Here is a 27,267-nt window from a genome sequence, read left to right as displayed (position 1 = left end):
AGAGTGGTAAATTTACCACTGATGAACCTATACTGACGTGTCATAATTACTCACGGTTCATAGTTTACATTAGGGCTCACTCTTTGTGTTACATATTCTCTAGATTTAGACAAATGTATAATGACGTGTAACTTTGGGGTCACTTTTATGCCAAAGAGAAATCTTTTACCTTGCTGTTTTGAATAGTCATATTCTTTGTGAATTTGAGTTGTTTTCCTGCTTCAGCAAAGAGAGACATTCATTTAGAGAACAGTTCAAAAGACAAATATGCAAACTGATGCTAAGATCTCTGTTATTGGCAGAAAAATGACCCTCTGAATAAGATGATAATTCACACCTGACAGATGAATTCTAACCTTTCTTCTGGGAATCAGCCCCTGGACTGGGTACAACAACATGGGGACCTGTAGAGGACCGAGGCAGAGATGAGTGGTTTCATCAGCTCAGAGAAACTAATTGGACCCTTCTGGGAATGTTCTAAACAGCTGGTTCATTATAATTAGAGACATCTCCTATAACTAGATTGTTGCTGAAGTTAGAGTGGTTGGAATTTTTCATCATTATACAACAGTGCTGATGAAAATATTTCATTGGCTGTGATGATTTTGTCACTGCCTTGCCTTTCTGGAATTTCTAAAATTTCAGGGGATTAACAGATTTCAGTTTTTATTCTATTGAAGTCCCATAAATTATACTGATATAATCATGTAAGGAATATTTTACAGGTAGCAGCAAAGGGGAGAGAAACTTGAGTGATTTTGAGAAGATACTGGAACCACTGAATAAGGGTGGTCTAGATATGCCAATATATAAAAATGTTTATGGATATTTAGTTGTATATAATTCAAGAAAGATCTTATTTAAATGGGTGCAAATATGTGTCTACTGTTTCTGCTAGTGGCCCATTTCTGCCTTGAGCAACATTAGTAGGAATGAACTCTAGGCTGGAAATCAGAAGTGGACCTGTGAGACTGTTGCTTTGCTTTCTGTGTGACCTTGAGGGGTGGATAGGGTCATCTTTTCCTTTCTATATAATGGGAATAATACTAACCTCATCATATTATTTTGAGGAACAAACATCACTATAAATGAAAGCGCTTAATAAATTCTGATGTATTTTACAATTATAAATTTATCTGAAAATGACTAACAAAGATATTGTGAAAAATCAAGGTAAATATGGACAGTATTTGATGCAGCTCTGGGGATGGTATGTGCTCAAAATAATTGGTCCTAATTTTGTTTAATTTTTTACTGAAGACATCCCCCTCCCACACTCACACATACACACACATGTGCATGCACATACACAGTGGACTATTACTCAGCCACAAAAATGAATGAAATGACGCCATTTGGCACAATATGGATGGACCTGGAGATTATCATTATAAGTGATTATCATTAAGTCTGACAGAGAAAGACAGATATCATATGGTATCACTTAAATGTGATATCTAAAACAATTGCACAAATGAACATATTCACAAAACAAAAGTAGACTCACATCCATAGAAAATAAACTTATGGTTACCAAAGAGGAAAGGAGGGTAAACAAATTAGGAGTTTGAGATTAACATACAAGCACTACTATATATAAAATAGATAAGCAGCAAGGACCTACTGTATAGCATAAGAAACTATGCTCAGTGTCTTACAGTAATCTATCAAGGAAAGGAATGTGGAAAAGAATATATGCATGTGTGTGAATCACCTTGCTGTACACTTGAAACTAATACAACACTGTAAATGGACTATACTTCAATTAAAAAAAAGTATTTACTGAGTGAATTCTATGTCCACAGCACCATGAATGGATCTTTGCATTACAGTTGAAGTTCTTTACTAAAAATAAATAATAAACAAATAAAAGAGAGATGCAGTACATGAAAATATTGATAATATAAGGGAAATGTGTTATACCTGTGGAAAATGTCTGAGAGATTCAGACAAGATGATATGGAATTTCTGAGGAGAGAGTTATATCCAGATGAGTGAAGGGTAGGTGGTAGGATAGTGAGGAATGAGGTTAGATTATGAAGAAATGGGGCCAGAGTATGAAGTGTGTGAAGAAATGAGGTTAAGAGTATGAAGAAATACTCATATACAATCTCAAATACCCAAGTCCAGGACACACGGACTTGGTCTAAAGGCAGTGGCGGCCTCTGGAGGAAGGTAGAGTTGAAGGCTTTTTGTGTGGGTTGAGCTGTGTGTTGCCAACGAGTAACTTCAGTATGTTTTTGTCCCTAAAAGCCTAAGTCTTCAGGATTTAGTTATAAAAGGACAGTTTTTATATGGACGGTTAAAAAAACATGATATATTTTTTAAAAAGCAGTTTAAAATTGAATCTTTTAATTGTATCAAGAGTATTTTTTACTGGAGATCAGTGGTCTTTAGATTTTCATGAGAGTATCCTTTAACAGCATCATTTCCTCAGGTCCTTAGCCTCACATTGGTTTACTTGGCCTGGGGTTTCAAGAGGTGGCGAGTGCTGAGTTTTGAGGCTGGTGGAGTCTCTGAAGCATTCAGCCTAACAGCCCCAGGGAGTGGTATTGCCACTTCATTAATTAGCTCATGGAGCATCCCTTTGGGCAAGTTTAGCAGGATTATCCTTATTTTTACAGAGTAAGAAAATGAGGTGTGAGGCATTGAATTGGCAATCAGTCCTGGAGTTCAGAATTTCAGACCTTTAGTCAGTTCCTCAGTTTGTAGATCTTGATTTTATCAATCCAGGTATGTATTTGCACAACCACAATTTTAGTTTCCTTGAGTTTATTTTTAATAAAAATTAATATTTTTAAGGTCATGCAGGTTTTAACTTGAACTTGACCCAGCTGCAGTACTGTCCAAGTGTCACATGGAATTTGACTAAATTAAATGATAGACATCAAATTCACATAACTTTTCCCCCTCCTTATTATTATTATTATTTTGGCTTTGGTATGGCCACTTATGATATAAACACAATCTAAATAAGATGCCAGAGGCAGAGTGATATATTGGAAGGTACATGTGCTTTATATCCAAAGACCTGGCTTGTTCCATCTAGCAGAGTGAACACGACTTAAGTTGCTTTGCCACCTTGGACTCTGAAATATTTCCAAATTTATGTTTGGACTATTTCCAAAAAAAATGTTAGCCAAGTATTTAGTCTGTCTGTTTATTTCTTTATCTGACTACCTACCTAGTTTCCACTCAGGGAATGACTCCTCTCTCTGATTCACCAGGCTGAGCTCCTTCTCAAACTGGGTTTTTCTAAGACAGTGTTGAACCCTGTGCAGAATCAAGACGAGAGGAGCGCTATAAGCATGTCCTTCCTTTGCTTGATAGCGGTTCCCTCACTCACTGATAAAGCCAACCAGGACTATGCATTCTGCTGGGTCCAAAATGAAAGTCTGGGCTTTGCATGGATGCCGTTTCATTTGACTTGCTTCCATAGTCACAGACCACACACTTAACACTGGCCAGGATGCTCATTAACAAGACATTCCTGGTCCATGGGGGTCTGTGTGGGAGTACCGCTACTCTGTCCTTTGGGGCCCATCCCTCTGTCACCAGGTGTATTGATACTTAACGTTATTTTCATCTTTCAAACATTATTTTCAAAGGGCTATATTCTAATTCATTATTACACTTCTTATATCTAAGCTACAGTATCTCTAGATTAGCACCAAGTGCCCAACACGTGATTCCTGATATGAGCTCTCAGAAAGTTCCTTTTATATGTAGTTGATTTGCTTAATTCTTTTGTGATTTAAGTTATTATTTAAAATGACAATTAGAAAAATTGCATTTTTAATGAAAAATGGTACTTTTTTCCCCTCAAAAATCCTATTTGTTTTATACAATGGTCTTACATATTTTTTTCAATTCAAATATATTACTTGGATTGTGTTTTCAAATTCTTTCATTACCATATCTGGAAACAGACATTAGTTAATCACATATAATGATTCAAAGAAATGTATATTTAAGGTTAATCTTCAATTCGCACTGGTTAATCATGAACATTTGGGGAATATTTTTGTCATACTGAATGAGGAAAGCAGCTTATTCAAGACAGATGGTTTGATTTAATTCAAGCAACAGTATATACACTTAGAATAAGTTATATAATTATTCAAAAAATCATCTATTTGTGAATTTCTGTGTATAGTAACTATAGACAAGTATGCAGTCAAGAAAAATAGCATATATCAGACAACTCACCAGGCATTTTCAAAGTTATTTGTTTTTATAATGTATTCACCTTCATCTTTAATTCAACAATCCAACAGGGTATTAAGCAATCAAGGTCAAGCAACCATTTGAAAAAATGACAATTGGTATAAAGTATGTGCTTAGTACATTACTAGTTAATATTGAGAGTTACTGTGAAGTAACAGTAGGGACAATAAATAGAAAACTAGATTAAGTAAAATGTATGATATGTTAGATGATGGAAAATGCTATTTAAAAAACAAAAAAGGCAGGGAAGGGCAATAGAAAACTAGGGATGTGGCAGAAGTTTTAAGCCCAGTGGCCAGGGCGGCAGTATTCAGAGATGGGCAGGGTTTCATGAGGAAGATACTGCACAGATGTGGAATCAGAAAGGCCTGTCATTCACACATGCAAAGATTAATTTGCAGTTAAATAATTCTGGAATATTTTCTGGAAAATAGCATATTTTCTTATGCTGTCAGTTCAGCTAAATTGCTCAGTATGTTCGACTCTTTGCCTCTCCATGGACTGAAGCACGCCAGGCTTCCCTGTCCATCACCAACTCCTGGAGCTTTCTCCAATTCATGTCCATTGAGTCTGTGATGCCATCCAAGCATCTCATCCTCTGTTGTCCGCTTCCCCTCCTGCCTTCAATCTTTCCCAGCATCAGGGTCTTTTACAATGAGTCAGTTCTTTGCATTAGGTGGCCAAAGTATTGGAGTTTCAGCTTCAGCATCAGTCCTTCCAATGTCAGGATTGACTTCCTTTAGGATGGACCGATTCAATCTCCTTGTAGTCCAAGGGACTTTCAAGAGTCTTCTCTAGCACCACAGTTTAAAAGTATCAATTGTTCATCTTTCTTTATGGTCCAACTCTCACATCCATACACGACTACTGGAAAAACCATAGCTTTGACTATGGTTTTGACTAGATGGGCCTTTGCTGGCAAAGTAATGTCTCTGCTTTTTAATACGCTGTTTAGGTTGGTCATAGCTTTTCTTCCAAGGCTATACTATAGTATGAGCTAAATAAATCAAGTGACTTGGGATCAATCAAGAATAAAGCTTGTAGTACATTCCATTAAACTGAAAAAAATTGCCTCTTCTTTATTTTAGCAGTTTCTCAATTCTAATACTGTATTCTACAGATACACTGTAGAATAATGCATTCTACAGATACAAGAGTATATTCTACAGATAAACCTATTGCAAGATTCAGACTTAAGTTGAAGAAAGTAAGGAAAACCACTAGACCATTTGGGTATGACCTAAATCAAATTCCTTATGATTATACAGTGGAAGTGACAAATAGATTCAAGGGATTAGATCTGATAGAGTACATGAAGAACTATGGATGGAAGTTTGTAACATTGTACAGGAGGCAGTGATCAAAACCATCCATAAGAAAAAGAAATGCAAAAAGACAAAATAGTTGTCTGAGGAGGCCTTACAAATAACTGAGGAAAGAAGAGAAGCAAAAGACAAAGGTAGGAAAGCTATGTCCATCTGAGTGCAGAGTTCCAAAGAATAGCAAGGAGAGATAAGAAAGCCTTCTTCAGTGATCAGTGCAAAGAAATAGAGGCAAACAATAGAAAGGGCAAGACTAGAGATCTCTTCAAGAAAATTAGAGATACTAAGGAACATTTCATGCAAAGATAGGCACAATAAAGGACAGAAATGGTATGGACCTAACAGAAGCAGAAGATATCAAGAAGAGGTGGGAAGAATACACAGAAGAACTATACAAAAATATTTTAATGACCCAGATAACTACAATGGTGTGCTCACTCCCCTAGAGCCAGACATCCTGGAGTGTGAAGTCAAGTGGGCCTTAGGAAGCATCACTACGAACAAAGCTAGTGGAGGTGAAGGAATTCCAGTTGAGCTATTTCAAATCCTAAAAGATGATGCTGGGAAAGTATTGCACTCAATATGCCAGCAAATTTGGAAAACTCAGCAGTGGCCACAGGACTGGAAAAGGTCTGTTTTCATTCCTATCCCAAAGAAAGGCAATGCCAAAGAATGCTCAAACTTCTGCACAGTTGCACTCATCTCACACACGAGCCAAATAATGCTCAAAATTCTCCAATCCAATCTTCAGCAGTACATGAACCAAAAACTTACAGTTGTTCAAGCTGGATTTAGAAAAGGCAGAGGAACCGGAGATCAAATTGTCAATATCCATTGGATCATCGAAAAAGCACAAGAATTCCAGAAAAACATCTGCTTCATTGACTTCACCAAAGCCTCGGACTGTGTGGATCACAACAAACTGTGGAAAATTCTTCAAAAGATGGGAATACCAGACCACCTGACCTGCCTCCTGAGAAATCTGTATGCAGTTCAAGAAGCAACAGTTAAAAGCAGGCATGGAACAACAGACTGGTTCCGAATGGGAAAGGAGTCCATCAGGGCTGTATATTGTCACCCTGCTTATTTAACTTATATGCAGAGTACATCATGTGAAATGCCAGGCTGGATGAAGCACAAGCTGGAATCAAGTTTGCTTGGGGAAATATCAATAACCTCAGATACGCAAATGACACCACCCTTATGGGAGAAAGCGAAGAGGAACTAACCAGCCTCTTGATGAAAGTGAAAGAGGAGAGTGAAAAAGCTGACTTAAAACTCAACTTTCAAAAAACAAAGATCATGGTATCTGGTCCCATCACTTCATGGCAAATAGATAGGGAAACAATGGAAACAGTGACAGACTTAATTTTCTTGGGTTCCAAAATCACTGCAGATGGTGACTGCAGCCATGAAATTAAAAGACACTTGCTCCTTGGTAAAAGAGCTATGACCAAACCTAGACAGCATATTAAAAAGCAGAGATGTTACTTTGCCAACAAATGTCCATCTAGTCAAAGATATGGTTTTTCCAGTGGTCATGTATGGATGTGAGATTTGGACCTAAAGAAAGCTGAGCAGTGAACAATTGATGCTTTTGAACTGTGGTGTTGGAGAAGACTCTTGAGAGTCCCTTGGACTGCAAGGAGATCCAATCAGTCCATCTTAAAGGAAATCAGTCCTGAACATTCATTGGAAGGTCTGGTGCTGAAGCTGAAACTCCAATACTTTGGCCACCTGGTGTGAAGAACTGACTCATTGGAAAAGACCTGGATGCTGGGAAGAATTGGAGGTAGGAGGAGAAGGGGCGACAGAGGATGAGATGGTTGGATGGCATCACTAACTCAATGGACATGTATTTGAGCAGGCTCTGGGAGTTGGTGATGGACAGGGAGGCCTGCTATGCTGCAGTCCATGGGCTCGCAAAGAATCAGACACGACTGAGTGACTGAACTGACTGACAGATACACTTACATATTCATGCAAATAAATATTGTGAGGAAATCTATCATGACATTATTTGCAACAGCAAAAGTTTATTACTTATTTTGGCCATACCATGCTGCATTTAGGATCCCTGCCAGGGGTCCAACCTGTAGTGGAAGCATGGAGACTTAACCACTGGACCACCAGGGAATTCCCTGTGAGAGCAAAAGTTTAGAAGCAACTGGAAGGATTGTCACTGAGGGACAGATTAAATAAGTTATGGTACATTCACAGTGTGGATATGCATAGCTTTTATAAAGAATGAAGCAACCTTTACTCTACCAATGTGGAACAGTTTCCGTGGTGAATTGTTAAATGAAAAAAAGCAAGGTGTAGAAGAATAGGCATAGTAAGTGATCCCTATGTTTGGAAAATTACATGTATAAAATGTCTATGTAAAACCATATGCATATGTAGATGTAGGCTGTCTTTGAATGAACATCATTAAGTTAGTTGCAGCTTTGTGGTTGGGGGACCGGAGGTGGGGATATTCCTCCTTTTTACTGTATCCTCCATTTTACCACTTGAATTTTGGTCAGGTGCATACATTATCTGTTAAACTTTTTAAAAAAGTCAACATCACTGTAAATGTTAGCTTAGGGCCAAGAATCTCTGGGTTTAAAATGAAAGAAAATTATTATGATTGATTAAAAAATGTTTACTCTAAATTAGTTTTTTTTAAATTAAATTTCAGTAAACATTTATATGCAACTAACAGGCATTGCCAAGCACTGTTTTAGGCACTGGCAAGTCAAGGATTTTACCCCTTATTCATCTCGAAATGGCATAATTTGGCAGAAGAGAGTTGCATAAATTATTTAGGGTTAATTTATCTCTAAAATAACTACCGAAGTGCAAAGCAAGTAGAGGTTCATAGGTATGGACAGCTCTCCCCCTTAGTATGTGTGACTTTAGGCAAAGTAAATGATTAACTTCTAGTTTGTTTGTTTGTAAAATAGGGTTAAATAGTAAGTACTTAGTTCAGGGCATGGTTTTGATGTTTTAATGATATAGAACACATTTACTTAGTACAGGGCTTGTCATTAAATATAGTGCAGTAAATGTTGGCTATTTTCATTTATCAGTTCCCTTTCAAATCAGGAGGAAAAAAAAAAGCCCTCTAAGCAGGTGTGATCATCAATCCTGTAGTAGCTGTAGCAGTTTGAGACAGAAAGGTAAAGAAAGATGAACATGGAAGGACTGGTGATAACCAAGCTGGGTATTGACTAGTGAGTGCAATTTTAGAAGCTGGAAGAAAGGGGAGGGCATTTTAGTCAGGGGCAAGATGAGCAGAGGTGTGGAAGAGGATTCAGAGTGTGTTTGGACAATGGATTGGGAGTCGGCTGGTTCGACCTAGAGTCACACCTAGGTTAGGGGTTGGGGAGGAAGGAGTATTTGGTGGAAGATGAGGGAAGCAAGTAAGCAGTGTTGGTCATGGGTGTCCTTGTAGGCTGAGCTTAAGAGTTGGGATTTAGGGCTTCCCTGGTGGTCCAGTGGTCAAGGATCTGCCTTTGAAGCAGGAGACACAGGTTCAAGCATGGTCTGGAAAGATCCCACATGCCACAGAACAACTAAGTCCATGTGCCACAACTCCTGAGCCTGTGCTCTAGAGCCCATGAGCTGCAACCGCTGAGCCCATGCTCTAGAGCCCATGAGCTGCAACCGCTGAGCCTGTGTGCTGCAAATGCTGAAGTTCACTCACCTTGGAGCCAGTGCATGAAGCAAGGCAGCCCAAGTGCAGCCAAATATAAATACATTAACTAATTAAAAAAAAAGAGTTGGGATTTATCTTTCATTGGAATCCAGATTATAGAAGACTGAGGAGAGGATGGGGTGGAAGGAAATATGAAGAGAAATGATGAAGAGGAGAGAAAGAGCCACAGGGTCAAGGGAGAAATTGAAGACAATGGGGGTGGAGGGCCTTAGATATTTAATGGAGCAGGCAGCAGGGGACAAAATCAAGGCATGCAGGCTTAGCTTTGTAAAGGGGTCAAGATCCTTCTGAAACAGATAGCAAAGGGAAAAAGTGGTGAAGATGTAGATGAACTGAGCATAGAGGGAAGTGAGGTTGAGAACTTCATGCCTGTTGAGCTTTATTCTCTTGAAGTTTGGAAGGAAATGATGTGCTGAGAATAAGTGTGCCTGGAGTGAGATTTTAGGATTTAGGGTGAAAGGTGAGGATTTGGACAATCCACTGTGGGAAATGTAAGAAATAGTTGATTCGGGAGGAGGAGAGGCTTGACCAATTCCTAAGCCTTGTCTTAGTCGAAGGTGCCCAAGGGGCCGTGTGGTTCTTAATACAACAGCGTGGACCCTGGAAACAAAAGGGACCAGAAAGATGACCAGACCCACCCAGATGCAAGCGGGTTGGGAAGGGAACGTGCTGTTTAGAGTGTGGCTGGTGAACAGAGGAGGAAGTGAAGCTGAGAAAAGTTGATGGAGTCAGTCTTAGGAGAACAGGAGGAGGTTAAGTGCTTGGCAGGGACCCAGTGACTCTAGGGAGTGGGTGGATGGGCAGAGATGACCAAACACTCTGTCGTGCCTGGAGGGGGAGGGCACTTCATTCAAGATTTTATACATTTATGTACTTTTATTTGACAGAAAGGAACTGTTTTAAAAATGGCGTTGGAATTCTCACAATAGCTCAATAGTTTCAATTTTTGGTACAGATCGTGAGCAGTATGCCCAGGGCTTAAAGGAAATTTCTCTTGAGAGCTCTGTTAAAGCTATATGCCATCAATAGAGGGTAAGCACAGAGGGTTTGTATAAGTGGGGGGGAAAAAAAGCAAGGTTTTAACAAAGGCATTGCAGTTCTCAGCCAGCTCCCTGGAAACCTCTAGTTTTTCCTCATAGGAAAAAAAACACTAACATAAGTACAATGATTTGTATTTCTTTGTTTTTAAAGGTGAAACCAGTAACCCACAGCAGGATCAATGTGTCATCTCGCTTTAGAAAATCACTTCTGGAACCCTGTACTATCTTGTAAGTTGGAATCCTTCACGTTTCGGGTCAAAATTAGTGTGGTGGTTTCCTTTTGGTGTGGGACTTCTTTTGTAGTTCAAAGGCATAACTGTGTCAAATGGTTTGCCTCACTGGCTTTGCCTTTTTTTCAGCTTGATTGCAAATGGAGACCTCATAAACCCGGCTTCTCGACTCCTCATTCCTAGAAAAGCCTTGAATCAGTGGGATCATGTACTGCAGATGGTCACGGAAAAGATAACTCTGAGGAGTGGGGCTGTCCACAGGTATGTCAGAGTAATCTTCTTGCAAGTGCATGGGATTCAGACTTGTTGAGGATATTCCCATGAGGCCCTGGAGACACTGGTCCTAGATCTGAATTTCAGGTCACTAGTTTGTCTCTAGGTGCCTCAGTTTCTCTATCTGTAAAATGGGCATAAAATTGTTCATCCCTTGTAGGGTTGCTTTCCAGTTTATATTTTTGTTACTTTTTATGTTGCTTTTCTCATGCAGTTATATTAAATTTTGATGCAGTCAAATTTTCAGTCTTTCATTATGATCATTAAGTTCTATGATTAGCTTAGGTTCTCTTCACTCCTAGATTATAAAAAATTATCCCACGTTTTCATCTTTCAACTTTTAACTTTCATTTAAACCTTTGATCCTATTGGATTTTATCTTGGTATCAGGAGTAAAGGCAGATCGCAATAGTTATATATTGATTTTTTAAAAAAAGATATATTGTTTTGTCTTTTGACACATACACAGATGTAAACCCACTCAATAAATGCTCTGAAGCACACAAAGGTATATAAACACAATTGCATGCCCAGATACACCTATTCATACATATATTTATGTGAACAAATTGATAAATAGAAATAAAATATAGGCAAGGACAAACACAGAAATGAGAATATAGTTACATGTCCCTTGAACATGTGAATACTTCAGTTCAGTTCAGTCGCTCAGTCGTGTCCGACTCTTTGCGACCCCATGAATTGCAGCACGCCAGGCCTCCCTGTCCATCACCAACTCCCAGAGTTCACTCAGACTCACGTCCATCGAGTCAGTGACGCCATCCAGCCATCTCATCCTCTGTCGTCCCCTTCTCCTCCTGCCCCCAATCCCTCCCAGCATCAGAGTCTTTTCCAATGAGTCAACTCTTTGCATGAGGTGGCCAAAGTACTGGATTTTTAGCTTTAGCATCATTCCTTCCAAAGAAATCCCAGGGCTGATCTCCTTCAGAATGGACTGGTTGGATCTCCTTGCAGTCCAAGGGACTCTCAAGAGTCACCACAGTTCAAAAGCTTGGAGAGGCTTAATTCTTTTTTTTTTAACTTTTAATTTTGTATTGGGTATAGCCAACCAGCAATGTTGTGATAGTTTCAGGTGACCGCAAAGGCACTCAGCCACACAGACACATGTATCCATTCTCCCCAGACTCCCCTCCCATCCAGACTGCCACATAACATTGAGCAGAGTTCCATGTTAGAGAAGCTTAGTTCTTAGTGTAATGCCAGACATGAGTGAGATTTTCATGTTGCTTGCTTGGGACACCCCCACACACCCTTAACAGAACATGGTGGGTTAAAAATACCTGCTGGTAGCTGGTAGTTTAGTTGCCAAGTCACGTCCAACTCTTGCAACACCATGGACCAGCCTGCCAGGCTCCTCTGTCCATGAGATTCTCCAGGCAAGAAGACTGGAGTGGGTTACCATTTCCTTCTCCAGGGGATCTTCCTGTCCTGGGAATTGAACTTGGGTCTCTTATATTGCAGGCAGATTCCTTACAACTGAGCTAAACAGAACATGAGTAATTCTTATGGTTGGACCATTCCTGGGCATCAGTATACATATAGAAAACATCCCACACAAATTCTTTCAACTCCCTGTTTATAATTCTCATGTTTTGTAGCACAGGAAGAAAGCAGGTCAGCAAGAGTCGCATAAAAGAAGGCTAAGTTCACAGGCTAGAATTTATTCAGTGTCCTTTACCTGTGTAGAGAAAACCAGTCAAATCTTGGCTGTTGCCAGATCCACAACTTTGCTGGCTTTTAATTTCTAGCTGTAAAAGTTAATGATGGATTCAGCTTTTCCTATTTTGAAGGTAAATGAGAGAAGAAGAACATATGGGTCTAGGCCTCCATCTAGGGGTTGGTTTCCAACAGGTTCTCCACCAGGGGCAGATTTACCAGTAGGGGCTGCTGGCAGTGTCCAGAGTCATAGGGATTAGAGATGGCTACTACTCCCGTCCCATGGGAAGAGGCCAAGGGTGCTGTTGACATCCTACAATTCCCAGGACAGCCTCCCACCTCTCCTACAATTATCAGATCCAAAACATCAATAATGTCCAGAGGCGCTGGTCTAGGTCAAGGCAGGAAAACCAGATTATCTGGGTTAAGTGTTGGCATTTAGACTTGTAGGGATAGAAGTGCGTTACTTTAGCATCTTCATACTAACTCAACACCAACACACTTTAGGGGGTTAAGTGGCTGCTTTTATTTTACTACTTGACTCCATATGATATGGCCTGTCTGCTTAGACAGATCAATGGATTCTTTTTTCTTTGCAAATGTCACTACCCTTAATTTTGTGATATAAGAAGTCTGAGAACTTTTAAAACGATAATCTTAAAATCCTTTCAGTTCCTAACTCTTGTTTATCACCTTCAAAAACATGCATTGTCTTCTTTGTGGCGTGGTTTTCTAAGCCGTCTGTTTTTTTCTTGCTCTTTAAACAAACTGTGGGGACACTTTAAATCGTCTAGCAAGGTTATCACTGTTCTCTTAATAAGTAACACATTGTAGTTTGCAGCAGCAGTTTTACAGTAAAAGGGAGGTTCTTGTGAAATCCCTTGATTCTGGGAAGATGACGGAAGGCAAAAAAAGAGAAGCATGAACGCTATGCAGTTCTGCATCATTAATGCTGGCAATGGGTTCTTTTACCTCCTGCCCTCGCACCTCTTGTTTTCTGACCTAGTTCTGTGTGTTTCTATGGAAAATTCTGTCTGAGGGCTGCTCTTGGATGTTCACCTGAACAGTGCATTAAGAAAATAAATTTTCTAAGTGCTCATGGGATATAAAGAGAAGACTCAAACTTCAGTGGAAGCCAAGCTTCATTTAAAGTATGACATTCTCGAAATGGCAACCCACTCCAGTATTCTTGCCTGGAGAATTTCATGGACAGAGGAGCCTGGCAGGCTACAGTCCATCCGGTTGCAAAAGAGTCCGACACGACTGAGCTCACATATACGCATGCGCACGCACACACACACACACACACACACACACACATATACACACACACATTCTCTACAAGTTAATTTTCTCCCTCTAAACTCTAAATATGGCAGCAATAGGGGATCCTTATGTTAGACTGCCAGGTTTCTGTACAGCTAGACCATAATTGTATCTGCATTGGTACTTAGCTGAGTCTTATGACTTTGAGACATTTATAATTCAGTGTTTAGCATAGTATCAAATGAGCCAATTTAGGAATAGAGTTTTTAATTGACTCTGATTTTAGCAGTTCTTGAAATGCTTGTTAACATTTGAATTGCTGGCATTCATATTTTGGCAGACTCTACACTTTAGAAGGAAAACTGGTTGAGAGTGGAGCAGAGCTGGAGAATGGGCAGTTTTACGTGGCTGTCGGCAGAGATAGGTTCAAGAAGTTGCCTTACAGTGAATTACTTTTTGACAAGTCGACGATGCGAAAGTCTTACGGGTACGTTTGCATCCTCACTCGCGTCTCATAATTTAGTTATCACTTGAAATAGCATTGAATCTTATGCTATTTTTTTAGAATCTTGTTTATCGGTTAGAAAGGAAAGGATGTCCAATACACCTTGATCGCTGTTTATTTTGCTGTGATTGGAGGTTGAAAACTATTGCATAAAAATATGATATTGAGGAATCTGTGATAGACTTTTTTAGATAGTATTTTTTAGCCATTCTCTTATGAATTTATACTAAATATAAAGATTAGTTTTGTGAAAAAGGTACAGGGCAGTGAGCTTCTTATAACATATGCTTTTAGAAGTCTTAAAGATGTTAACTTGATTGAATAATTTTTCAGTTGATGCATAGAGAAATATCTACAGGTGGTTAAGAAATAATATTTTCTACTTAAAAATAATAATGGTAAAATATAGAAATGATATTTCTTTTATACAAATAAGTGGAGCGCTGGGTGTATAGTTATTTCAGGCAAAATTTAAAGGCTACCCTTATAATCGCACACAGTCCACAGAGAACCCTTTTGCTCTGTGAGATGTCGTGCATTTGTGAAGAAGGCCTTCTTTCAGCCCAGTAGGTGGACTGCCGAGGCATGCGTTTGCATGAAGAGCCTTGGCCCCTGCTTGCAGGGACCCTTGGGCTTGCTCATCGTGCCCTGCGGTCCATCGCCACTGCTTTTCCGTGTCTACTTGGCTGGAAAACTGACTTTGTGTAGTTGCTCCTACTCGGATGGGTGACATGTGACAGAGATAGAGCAGAACGTCACCAGTGTGTTCTCCATTGATTTGTCGTCCCGTGTAGCTTGATGGAGAGACTAACCAAGGGTTTCTCAATACGGAATGGGTGGAATGGAATTTCAGGGGTGGTGTTTGAAGTATCGCAAAGAACACATTGCTTTCTAGCACTTTAGAACTACTTACCAGACTTATTGCCAACCATCCTTACCCATCCATGAAATCAAGTCGTTCACAGCGTTGCTCTGAGAAGCAGCGCTGGGTTAGCTGCTGTGGGTTGCAGTACGCACTGCAGTGAGAGCTTGTGCTTCTACTTGATGGCGGTGAGAAAACTTGCTCACGGTGGCCTTCTCAGGCAGGTCAGCAAAGTTTGCCTTTAGCTCCGTGGCTTCTTATTTTCAGAGAGTTGGGTTTCGAGCTGGATCTTTTCCTGTAAAGAGACATCTGGGAAATACTTAAAGCCGAAGAGCAGTTTTTAAATTTTTGGTGAGAATGACTGGTTTAGAAACTCCCTGAATATAAATGCCAGTGTTTTACCATTCTGTGCTTCTACCAGATATGATAGACATGATAAAAAAACTTTATCATTTTTAGTTTTAAACACAATCTGGCAAAATCCTCACTCAGCTTGGGAAATGCCTTTTTTTTTTTTTTTGAAATGCAAATAAAAGATTTAGGGATTTTATTTTAAGTGATATGAAAAAGTTAAAGGTGGTACTAAATTTATTTGTAAGCATCAACTAAAATGCTATACAAGAAAACATTAAGAATCTTTTGGACAGTGGAAACTAACAACATTGTAAAGCAATTATACTCCAATTAAAAAAATTATGTTTTGGAATGGAATTTGGAAATGTTTTGGTTGTCTCTGTGAAATTGGGAAAGTCAGTGGTACTTTTTGTGGAATACTGATGTCTATAAATTGTTGAGTTCCAGGTCGGGGTGACAAACTGAGATATTAATTATCTTGCTTTGTATATTATTTATGAATAATATTCAGATTTATAAATTGTAATTTGTTTTCACAGTCAGAAAACCTCTTCACTACCTCCAATTGTAGGATCCAGAAAGTCTAAAGGCAGTGTGAGTATCATATACTTTACTCATTAATGTTCTGTATTTCTATACCATAACAGAGAGACTGTCTTTGGGTTTCAATTAAATTCGAAGAAATAAAACTTGTGGCATATAAGCAATTATGTGAAACAACATTAGAACATTAATGTTACAACTAAGTTTCTAAAGGAGATTTTAGAATATGGATTTCAAAAGAGATTATTTTTTTCCTAATATATAGACTTGATAAAATTTATATCAACTTGAAATCTAGGCAATAATACATAAATGAGAAGAAACGCTGTTTTAGGTCACATCACTGGTCTGCCCAGCATTGTTTTCTATCACTGTTGAAGACTAAAAAGAAAGTATATGTAACAGAATGGCAATTCTCAGTTACTTTTTAAAAAGATTGAGAATCACTCTAAATAGTTAGCTCCTTATCAGAATCTTTTTCATCCACCATTCATTCATTTATTTGTTACTTCAGCATAATCTATTGAATACCCATTACATGGGAACTGTGACAAGCATTTAGTAGGTAACTTCTTACCTGTTTGTATGTTTTGTCTGTACCCCCTCATGGGGATGAGCTTCATGTCCTGCTGGAGTATTGCTTTGACAGGTCTTCTTAGCTGAAACTTTTCTTTCTGCTCTTTTGGTTGAATTTCCTGACCTGTAGAGGTCAGAATTGATCTGACGTTTTCCCTTTCTGAATTAAATAAGCAGAACTCTTAATTGGTGTCTTGTAAAATAAGAGGCTTCTGGACAATGATATTGTCTCCTAATGATGATTTAGATATTCCTTCCCCTCCCCCTTTTCTGTAATATCGTGTGAAATTCTTGAAAAAAAGTTTTTTTGTGTGTGTGAAGAAATAGTGCTGACCTTGGCCAAGTTTATAAGCTTGGATGCCTGAGAAAATGGTGGTACTATAGCTAATTAGAGGGCAGCTGAGGAAAGAATCACCTGCTTAATTTCTAATGCATTTAGTTATCAATGTCATCACGGAATCTAGCTGCAGACTAAATGGCAGAGACTGAGGACATCAGATGAAAATTTGCAAGTTCATCCACATGACGGTCATAGTCGAAGAGCAGAGGCGTGTCATGGTGATGTTCTTTCCTTGCACCCATCACAGCCTGGCGAGGAGCTGGCTTCATCACACTGTTGAGTGGGAGGATGGGGAAGTGGGAATAGAGAGGGTTGGAGGCAGAGCTCACAGTGAGAGCCACAGAGGACCCATAACTTCATGGATATGGAGAGCAAGGGGAGAGAGAGTATTCCAGTAACTGAAAAATATATTGTAACCATCATAAAGCTAAACGTATGCTAGCATACTAAATCACTTCAGTTGTGTCTGAGTCTCTGTGACCCTATGGACTGTAGCCCGCCAGGCTCCTGTGTCCATGGGATTCTCCAGGCAAGAATTCTGGAGTGGGTTGCTGTGCCCTCCTCCAGGAGATCTTCCCGTCACAGGGAGCGAACCCGTGTCTCTTAGTCTTGTGCATTGGCAGGCGAGTTCTTTAGCACTAGGGCCACCTGGGAAGCCCAAAAAGCTATTTGGGAGACTACCCTTCCGCTTTTCTTCAGGGCTTTGGAGTGGAATCTCTTCCATGTACCATGCACATAGGAGCTCATTAACCCTCACAGTATAGCTGGAAAGGTGATGGTTAAACAGAGACCAAGTGTAGCTGAATAACTGACTCAGATCACAGGGAAAGTTCATGTCAGAACCAAGATCAGGACTCAGGTCTTTACATTCACAGTGACTGAACTTTGGGATTAGGTGCCTGTTATTCTTCTGAAATTTAGAATGTCTGATTTTTTTTTAATTAAAAATGTGTTTCCAATTTTCAAATCCATACACAGGAGGCATATATGCACCTCTTTCTTGCTCACTTGTTTGGAAGTTCTTTCGAATCTATGCTGTGAATACTGCATCATCTAATGATGACTGGCTATGTCTTCTGTGTGTCTGGCCTAGAACTAAGCCCCAGGGAGATAGTATTGAGCAAAAAGACACAACACTCTCTCTTAGTTCTGTCCTACCCAAGGAGACAAAGTTATACAAACGATACCATAAAGCAGTGTGTAATTGCAAAGTGTGATTAAAATGAGAGAAAAGGATAGAACGATATGCAGGAAAATAAAAGGAGAATTTAGATATGTGTGTCAGGAAAAGGTCTCTTTGAGGAAGTGACCTTTAAGGACTCAAAGTTATGTTTTGAGATGAGTTTCCATCTCGTACACAAGCAAAGACCCAACATTATATTGCCATGCTCTGACTTAGAATAACACAGTGATAGCAGAGTCTGTCCCTTTTCTCACAATGCTTTCTCACGAAGCATTCTATAGATTCATCTATCCATTTGTCCAGTCATCCAGCCATCCATCCAACACATGTTTAACAAGCACCTACTGAGTGCCAGGAATTCCTTCAAGCAGCTGGCAGAGATTGGTGACAAGCTTCAGACGTCACAGAACTTTTGTTCTAGTGCCTGTGTCTGTGTGGGGCCAGGTGGGGTGGAAGAATGGGGGTAGACAGACTATAAATCTCTAAACAAATATATAATTTCAGGTGGTGATAAGTGCCATGAGGACAATAAAATGTGGCAGGGCACTTGTTGATATAAAATGCTCTGAGACTGAGACTTTAATGAGGTAAAGCAGCCAGCCATACAGGGTGGGGGCAGGGGAGAAAGAGCCTCCATAGCAGAGGAAACAGTCCACAAAGGCCCTCGGGAAAGAGCTTGGTGTAAAGAAAGGGGACAGAAAGAAGGCTGGGGTGGTCTGTGATGAGATTGGAGGGGCAGGCAGGGCCCAATGGTGCAGGCCATGGGTGGAGTTTGGATTTGATTCCTTACCATTTGAGGGGCAGAGGAAGGAAGTGATAGCATTTGATTTCTATTTTTAAAAGATCATTCTGGCTGTGGTGTCTGCAGAGAAGTGGGTGGGGAAAGAATAGAAGCGGGAGGCAGTGGGACGGCTGGAGTCCTGAGTGATGTGGGCGACTGGGACAGGAGGCAGCGGGGGACGTTGTATCTTGTCACTGATGGCTGCATTCATCCAGTAGCCATCTATTGAGTCCATATTATGTTGCGAGCACTAGGAGAGGGGACGATAGAAGATGAGATGGTTGGATGGCATCACCGACTCCGTAGACATGAGTTTGAGTAAAATCTGGGAGTTGGTGATGGACAGGGAGGCCTGGCATACTGTGGTCCATAGGGTTGCAAAGAGTCGGATATGACTAAGTGACTGAACTGAACTGAACTGTTTTAGTGCTTGTGGGGAAGGGGAGGCAGAGATTCCAGAGAAAACCATAAATGTTTGAAGCCTCCATTCTGGAGGAGGAAAAAGACAAACTAATACACAGTTGATATTAATCAGGGATAAACTTGAAGAAACAGGTATCAGGATATGGGAGGAGAAAGAGAGAGTGCAGTACCCCCTGGGTGGCCAGGGTGGGCCTCTTGTAGGAGATTATATTCAGCAGAGGGGCATAACCCCCTGGGCACACAGTGAGGTTCCATGAAACCTATCTAGTGGATTTGTGAGTGACTGGCCGTGAACCACATGGAGAGAATATTCTACGTTGGGCATTCCGAAGTCACAAACTCACAAACTTTTTAAGGGAAGGATCAGTTTGCTCCTTTCCTTTAACTAATTGGTTCCCTGGAGAATGTACATATTTTCAAGATCCTTAACCGCTTGGCACAGAGTCGGGGTGAGTGTGAGTGAAGGGGACGATGGGTGAGCTGGCTTACAACTTAAGGAGCTACTTACTGTTCAGTTCAAGGGAAGGCATCCCTGAACTTGTGATGCAAATCAAAGGGGACCCAGAGTTGGATTTTTAGGAATTCTTTTCTCCGCAAGCTTTCTAGGAATGGCTGTATTGCATAATGAAGGGAAGTGTGGGTGGGGGCTGGATAGAGCTTAAAAAAGAGAGAGAGAAAGCTGCTACACTCTCCATAGAGGACCTGCTATGCAGGAGTGATGGGTCAGCAAGGCCCCACCCTTGTGGTAGGAAGTGTGGGTAATAGGGTTTGGGGTAAAGGTGAGGAGGTTTGGTGGAGGGTCCAGCAACCCTTTCAAAACAGCCAGGTAATGCCCTGTGCAAAGCAGGAAAAGACCAGAAATCACCCCTCATATGACTAGGGGGTCACAGAAACACGTACTTTGAGATTCTAACCTGGGAAACAAAAGGAAGAGAGAAGTGAATCCTCTGAAGTTCTATTAAGTTTGAAAAATTAACCCACCAGCGGGAGGCTGTCCTCTAGCTGTGAGGTTTCAGCACACAGAGTCCAAGCACCCTCTAGTGGAAGAGACATAAAATCAGGGACGTGCTTGAAAGTTGGAGCCAAAGACTCCCTTACGTTGTCCTCAGTTCAGTTCTTTTCAGTTCAGTCGCTCAGTCGTGTCTGACTCTTTGCGACCCCATGACTTGCAGCACGCCAGGCCTCCCTGTCCATCACCAACTCCCGGAGTTCACCCAAACTCTTGTCCATTGAGTACTCAGTTGTCCTTAATTCCCAGGTGGCTAATACATCTTGTGATCAACAATTTACAGATTCAAATATGGCAATTGCTCAGGTTTTGGTGAGAAAACATGATTATCCGTGTATCACAAAGTCACAGTGAAAGGTCGATTCTGAAGCTTCCAGAATTCCATTTTGCCTTTTGGGAACCTGTGTCCAGTTTGGATAAAAAGATTTCTCACACTTCCCATCAGCAAATACACAGAGAAACACCAGCCTGAGCCTGAGTGTGGTCCCCTGCTCACAAGGTCTCCTGGATGCTTCACTGAAATACACATGCTGTGAGTGCTGCTGCGTGCGGCAAATCCCTCACAAAATCACTTTACGAGGGATTTTGTGATGCATTATGGCTTTTGTGTCTTTGGCACATGTTCATGGAGGCTTCAAGTGAGTTTACCACGGTAATGACAGAAACCTGAGTTGACTGGAGCTTGTTGGAAAGAGCCTAGGGAATTATCTAAAACAATCCCAATTTGAGTAGAGCAAGGGGGTGATGGAAGGGCTCTTTTTAGTTTTCTGTTGGTCTGAGCCAGAGGTTTGCTATTTCTATCAGGTATTTTGATATGTGTATGAGGAAAAAAACAGGACAGTGCTTGAATGATCACATAGGGTCTAGTGTTTGCATGGGATGCCCCGTAAAATGAGGCTGCTGCTTGATTTCTTCCACTTTGGGATAAAATCGTAATCTGTTACTACCAGGTGACTTTTTAAGGGAACCAAACCATATGATAACTGTTTCTAGTCCCTTGGGAACTAGCAAGCATCAGTGTAGTAGAAAAGTCAAAACTGGGTAACTCTGAGAAAGTTAATTCCTTTATCTGAAAAACAGTAGTAGAAAAATCAAACCTGGGTAACTTTGAGTAAGTTAATTCCTTTATCTGAAAAAATGCCTATCTATGCATTTGGTAAATATTTGTGTTTATGAATTTAACTCAGATGACCATTATATCTACTACTGCGGGCAGGAATCCCTCAGAAGAAATGGAGTAGCCATCATGGTCAACAAAAGAGTCCGAAATGCAGTACTTGGATGCAATCTCAAAAACGACAGAATGATCTCTGTTCGTTTTCAAGGCAAACCATTCAATATCACAGTAATCCAAGTCTATGCCCCAACCAGTAACGCTGAAGAAGCTGAAGTTGAACGGTTCTATGAAGACCTACAAGACCTTTTAGAACTAACACCCAAAAAAGATGTCCTTTTCATTATAGGGGACTGGAATGCAAAAGTAGGAAGTCAAGAAACACCTGGAGTAACAGGCAAATTTGGGCTTGGAATACGGAATGAAGCAGGGCAAAGACTGATAGAGTTTTGCCAAGAAAATGCACTGGTCATAACAAACACCCTCTTCCAACAACACAAGAGAAGACTCTATACATGGACATCACCAGATGGTCAACACCGAAATCAGATTGATTATATTCTTTGCAGCCAAAGATGGAGAACCTCTATACAGTCAGCAAAAACAAGACCAGGAGCTGACTGTGGCTCAGACCATGAACTCCTTATTGCCAAATTCAGACTTAAATTGAAGAAAGTAGGGAAAACCACTGGACCATTCAGATATGACCTAAATCACATCCCTTATGATTATACAGTGGAAGTGAGAAATAGATTTAAGGGCCTAGATCTGATAGATAGAGTGCCTGATGAACTATGGAATGATGTTCGTGACATTGTACAGGAGACAGGGATCAAGACCATTCCCATAGAAAAGAAATGCAAAAAAGCAAAATGGCTGTCTGGGGAGGCATTACAAATAGCTGTGAAAAGAAGAGAAGCGAAAAAGCAAAGGAGAAAAGGAAAGATATAAACATCTGAATGCAGAGTTCCAAAGAATAGCAAGAAGAGATAAGAAAGCCTTCTTCAGCGATCATTGCAAAGAAATAGAGGAAAACAACAGAATGGGAAAGACTAGGGATCTCTTCAAAAAAATCAGAGATACCAAAGGAACATTTCATGCCAAGATGAGTTCGATAAAGGACAGAAATGGTATGGACCCAACAGAAGCAGAAGATATTAAGAAGAGATGGCAAGAATACACAGAAGAACTGTACAAAAAAGATCTTCACGACCCAGATAATCACGATGGTGTGATCACTGACCTAGAGCCAGACATCCTGGAATGTGAAGTCAAGTGGGCCTTAGAAAGCATCACTATGAACAAAGCTAGTGGAGGTGAAGGAATTCCAGTTGAGCTATTCCAAATCCTGAAAGATGATGCTGTGAAAGTGCTGCACTCAATATGCCAGCAAATTTGGAAAACTCAGCAGTGGCCACAGGACTGGAAAAGGTCAGTTTTCATTCCAATCCCAAAGAAAGGTAATGCCAAAGAATGCTCAAACTACCGCACAATTGCACTCATCTCACATGCTAGTAATGCTCAAAATTCTCCAAGCCAGGCTTCAGCAATATGTGAACCGTGAACTTCCTGATGTTCAAGCTGATTTTAGAAAAGGCAGAGGATCCAGAGATCAAACTGCCAACATCCGCTGGATCATGGAAAAAGCAAGAGAGTTCCAGAAAAACATCTATTCCTGCTTTATTGACTATGCCAAAGCCTTTGACTGTGTGGATCACGATAAACTGTGGAAAATTCTTCAAGAGATGGGAATACCAGACCACCTGATCTGCCTCTTGAGAAATTTGTATGCAGGTCAGGAAGCAACAGTTAGAACTGGACATGGAACAACAGACTGGTTCCAAATAGGAAAAGAAGTACGTCAAGGCTGTATATTGTCACCCTGTTTATTTAACTTATATGCAGAGTACATCATGAGAAATGCTGGACTGGAAGAAACAGAAGCTGGAATCAAGATTGCTGGGAGAAATATCAATAACCTCAGATATGCAGATGACACCACCCTTATGGCAGAAAGTGAAGAGGAACTCAAAAGCCTCTTGATGAAAGTGAAAGTGGAGAATGAAAAAGTTGGCTTAAAGCTCAACATTCAGAAAATGAAGATCATGGCATCCGGTCCCACCACTTCATGGGAAATAGATGGGGAAACAGTGGAAACAGTGTCAGACTTTATTTTTCTGGGCTCCAAAATCACTACAGATGGTGACTGCAGCCATGAAATTAAAAGACACTTACTCCTTGGAAGGAAAGTTATGACCAACCTAGATAGCATATTCAAAAGCAGAGACATTACTTTGCCAACAAAGTTCCGTCTAGTCAAGGCTATGGTTTTTCCCGTGGTCATGTATGGATGTGAGAGTTGGACTGTGAAGAAGGCTGAGCGCCGAAGGATTGATGCTTTTGAACTGTGGTGTTGGAGAAGACTCTTGAGAGTCCCTGGGACTGCAAGGAGGTCCAACCAGTCCATTCTGAAGGAGATCAGCCCTGGGATTTCTTTGGAAGGAATGATGCTAAAGCTAAAACTCCAGTACTTTGGCCACCTCATGCGAAGAGTTGATTCATTGGAAAAGACCCTGATGCTGGGAGGGATTGGGGGCAGGAGGAGAAGGGGACGACAGGGGATGAGATGGCTGGATGCCATCACTGACTCAATGAACGTGAGTCTGAGTGAACTCCGGGAGTTGGTGATGGACAGGGAGGCCTGGCGTACTGCAATTCATGGGGTCGCAAAGAGTTGGACACGACTGAGCGACTGATCTGATCTGATGAGTATTTAGCACACAGGAGCTACTCAGTAATGTTATCAACTAACATAGCAGTATGAGATGACAATCTTATTCCCTATGCCCCATAAATAGCAATGACTATCCAATTTATGAGTCACTCTGCCCTTCCCTCTCTATATATAATTTGTCTATGTATTATCTATAATTTATATAATAAACTATGTAAATAGATAAGTATATAATTTATACTATATAATTTATGTCTGTGTTAATTTATTATACATGTTTTTAGTTTTTAGATGAGTCTTGTTTTCTTTTTTTATTGTATATCGGAGTGTAGTTGATTTACACTGTTGTGTTAGTTTCAGGTGTATAGCAAAGTGATTCAGTTATATAAATATATCCATTTTTTTCAGATTCTTTTCCCACTTAGATTAAGACAGAATATTGAGTAGAGTTCCCTGTGCTATACAATGTTTTTTCTTTTTAAAATAGAAAACATCTGAATTCTTTCCTGTTTTCTAATTACAAAACAATTATTTTTTTCTAAGTTTAATTTGTGCTGTGTTAGTCACTCAGTCGTATCTGACTCTTTGCAACCCCACGGGCTGTAAACCCTCCAGGCTCCCCTGTCCATAGAGTTTTCCAGACGAGAATCCTGGAGTGGGTTGCCATTCCCTTCTCCAGGGGATCTTCTCTACCCAGGGATTGAACCTGGGTCTCTTGCATTGCAGGCAGATTCTTTACCGCCTGAGCCACCAGGGAGGCTAAGTTTAGTTTCTTGTCAAGTGCCTGGCAATTAGTCATTAATCAGTATTTGAATGCATGAGTGTCTGTTACCAAAGCTATGCCTCATATAGTTATTGGAATCAACTAGGTTTTCTTGATTTTCCAAAATCGGTCTTTTGGGTGTCCCTGGAAACCCACTCCAGTACTCTTGCCTGGGAAATCCCATGGACTGAGAAGCCTGGTAGGCTACAGCCCATGGGGGCACAAAGAGTCGGACACGACTGAGTGACTTCACTTTCACTTTCATCAGAAATGCAGTAAATCAGAACTTCTTATATATTCAGCAAGAGAGTTGATGCTTAAAATCATGTGAATCCTCAGTCTCCCCAGGATGGAGTGTCTGTTTCTCCCTTGTTTTACCCCTTTTGTGAATAAGACTTTTCCCAGAGAGCTGTTAAAAAAAACAAAAAACCTCTCATGATGAAATCCAGAGTTTTGCTTTCTTTGTTTCATTTTAGTCCTGATAAGTTGAACAGCATCTCTGAACATTCTAGTAGGCTTGCTAGAAGGGTTACTCCTCTCATTCAAGGCTTTTAAAGTTTTAGAATCTTGAGATGAATAATAAACTAATTTGAAAATAGACTAGAATGTGAGACCAGGCTGATGCTTCCTTCTCATATGATGGTTTTGGAATCTCCACTGTAATCACATTAGCCATTTCTCCTGTCTGGCAGTTTATGGCTTTGCAAGAAATAATATTTGAAGAAAAGGAAAGAAAAAAGACCCCAACTCTGGTTGCAGTTAATGCAATAATTAAGTGGAAACGGTATGTTTAAATTGCAGTTGGAATAGGAAATTAAATTATGCAAAAAAGTGTTATAGATTTGGACAAGTTTTCATACTGTTAATAAATCTATGCATAATTCATTTTCTTGTAGGCTATGACAAAATGGCATAAATAACTTCATTTGTGAAGCTGTGAAATTTTCTATTCTTAATTGGGTGATAGCTAAAGCTATTTAAACACTTCTGGATGACTGGATATCTAAATGTTTAAAATGAGCAGTTATAATAGGTTTCTAGGCAGATTTGTTTATTTAACATTACTACATTTATTTTCAGATACTAGCATAGTACAGATGTTGCATAAAATTGCACCCAATATGGTGTAAATTTGATATGATTTTTAAGAAAAAGATATTAATTCTCTGCTCTTGGAGGAAGCCCTCTGATAGTCTTTGAATAAAACTACATGCCAGACACTGTTTTGTTTAGTCGGTAAGTTGTGTTCAACTCTTTTGCAAACCCATGGACTGTAGTCTGCCAGGCTTCTCTGTCCCTTGGATTTTCCAAACAAGACTTCTGGAATGGGCTGCCATTTCCTTCTCCAGGGGGTCTTCCCTACCCAAGCATCAAACTCACGTCTCCTGCATTGCAGGCAGATTCTTTACCACCGAGCCACAGTGGAAGCCTGCCAGGCACTATACCGGTTACTTTATAAATGTTACCATTTCATTTTATGTCAGAGACCTAACAGCAGGCACATTAACCCCATTCAATTGATAAGGGGTCCATGGGGTCGCAAAGAGTCGGACACGACTGAGCGACTGAACTGAACTCAACTGAACTGATAAGGAAATAGGTTCCAAGAAGGTAGCAACTAGTTACCTCAAGGTCCCATTGGTGGTTGGTGGCCGTGCAGTGACTCTGAGTCAGGGTCTCTAAAACTTGCATTATTTCTGCTACCTGCAGCCTCACACCTCACACATTCAGGTAAGTGTAGCACCTGAGTGTCCTAAGGCCAAGGCTGTCTTGTTAGGAGGGAATTTCTTGCACTGAGAATCAGCACAGCTGTTCCTTGGGTACAGTGGCCACACTGTAGTGGCTCTTATGTGGCTCCCCAGGAACTGTACATAAGCCCACCACAGCAGCCACTGAGCTCAACCTCACCTTCATGCTGTGAAGCCCCCTTTTCAGATGCAAGGTCTTCATTTTGAGATGCACATGGGAATCAGAGGCAACCACCATAGGTGTGGTCAGCGGGGTTGTCTTGCAGGAATGGTGGCAGGGGGTATGTGGTCTTGAGCTGCTTGAGTCTATGTTGCTCTGGATTTGCGATTCATAGCGATGGTGGAAGTCACTGACAGATGAGTCAGTATCGGAGGTTTTCTTTAAGCACAGTGTGTGTCTGCTTGTATGATGATACCTGTGTGCTCACTGTGACAACTAGTTAAGAAGGTATTTCTCAATTAGCTGATCAAACTGGGTTTTGTCATCATTCCTCATCCAATAGCTATCTGCTGATTCTTCTGAAGGGTGCAGGAGGAAGAGAATGGTTGAGACAGCGGACTGGCTCTGGTCCTTGCTGGCTATGTGACCTTGGCCAT

The 27,267-nt window shown here is 40.5% G+C and overlaps 1 protein-coding gene across 4 annotated transcripts in view; it reads left to right on the top strand.

Moving 5' to 3' along the window:
• Positions 1 to 27,267, top strand: part of DCDC2 (doublecortin domain containing 2) — a 156,165-nt gene that overhangs the window by 38,591 nt on the left and 90,307 nt on the right. For all 4 annotated transcript variants that reach the window (XM_044927860.2, XM_025266363.3, XM_025266349.3 and 1 more), the window contains 4 exons: positions 10,441 to 10,517; positions 10,649 to 10,780; positions 14,076 to 14,222; positions 15,996 to 16,050. In XM_044927860.2, coding sequence (XP_044783795.1) covers positions 10,441 to 10,517; positions 10,649 to 10,780; positions 14,076 to 14,222; positions 15,996 to 16,050 — 411 coding nt within the window. The remainder of the gene's footprint in view (positions 1 to 10,440; positions 10,518 to 10,648; positions 10,781 to 14,075; positions 14,223 to 15,995; positions 16,051 to 27,267) is intronic.

This window comes from Bubalus bubalis, chromosome 2, assembly GCF_019923935.1.
Source record: "Bubalus bubalis isolate 160015118507 breed Murrah chromosome 2, NDDB_SH_1, whole genome shotgun sequence".
In the NCBI taxonomy this organism is placed as follows: domain Eukaryota; kingdom Metazoa; phylum Chordata; class Mammalia; order Artiodactyla; family Bovidae; genus Bubalus; species Bubalus bubalis.
Note: the sequence above shows the minus strand (reverse complement) of the source record. Positions and strands in the feature narration are given on the sequence as shown.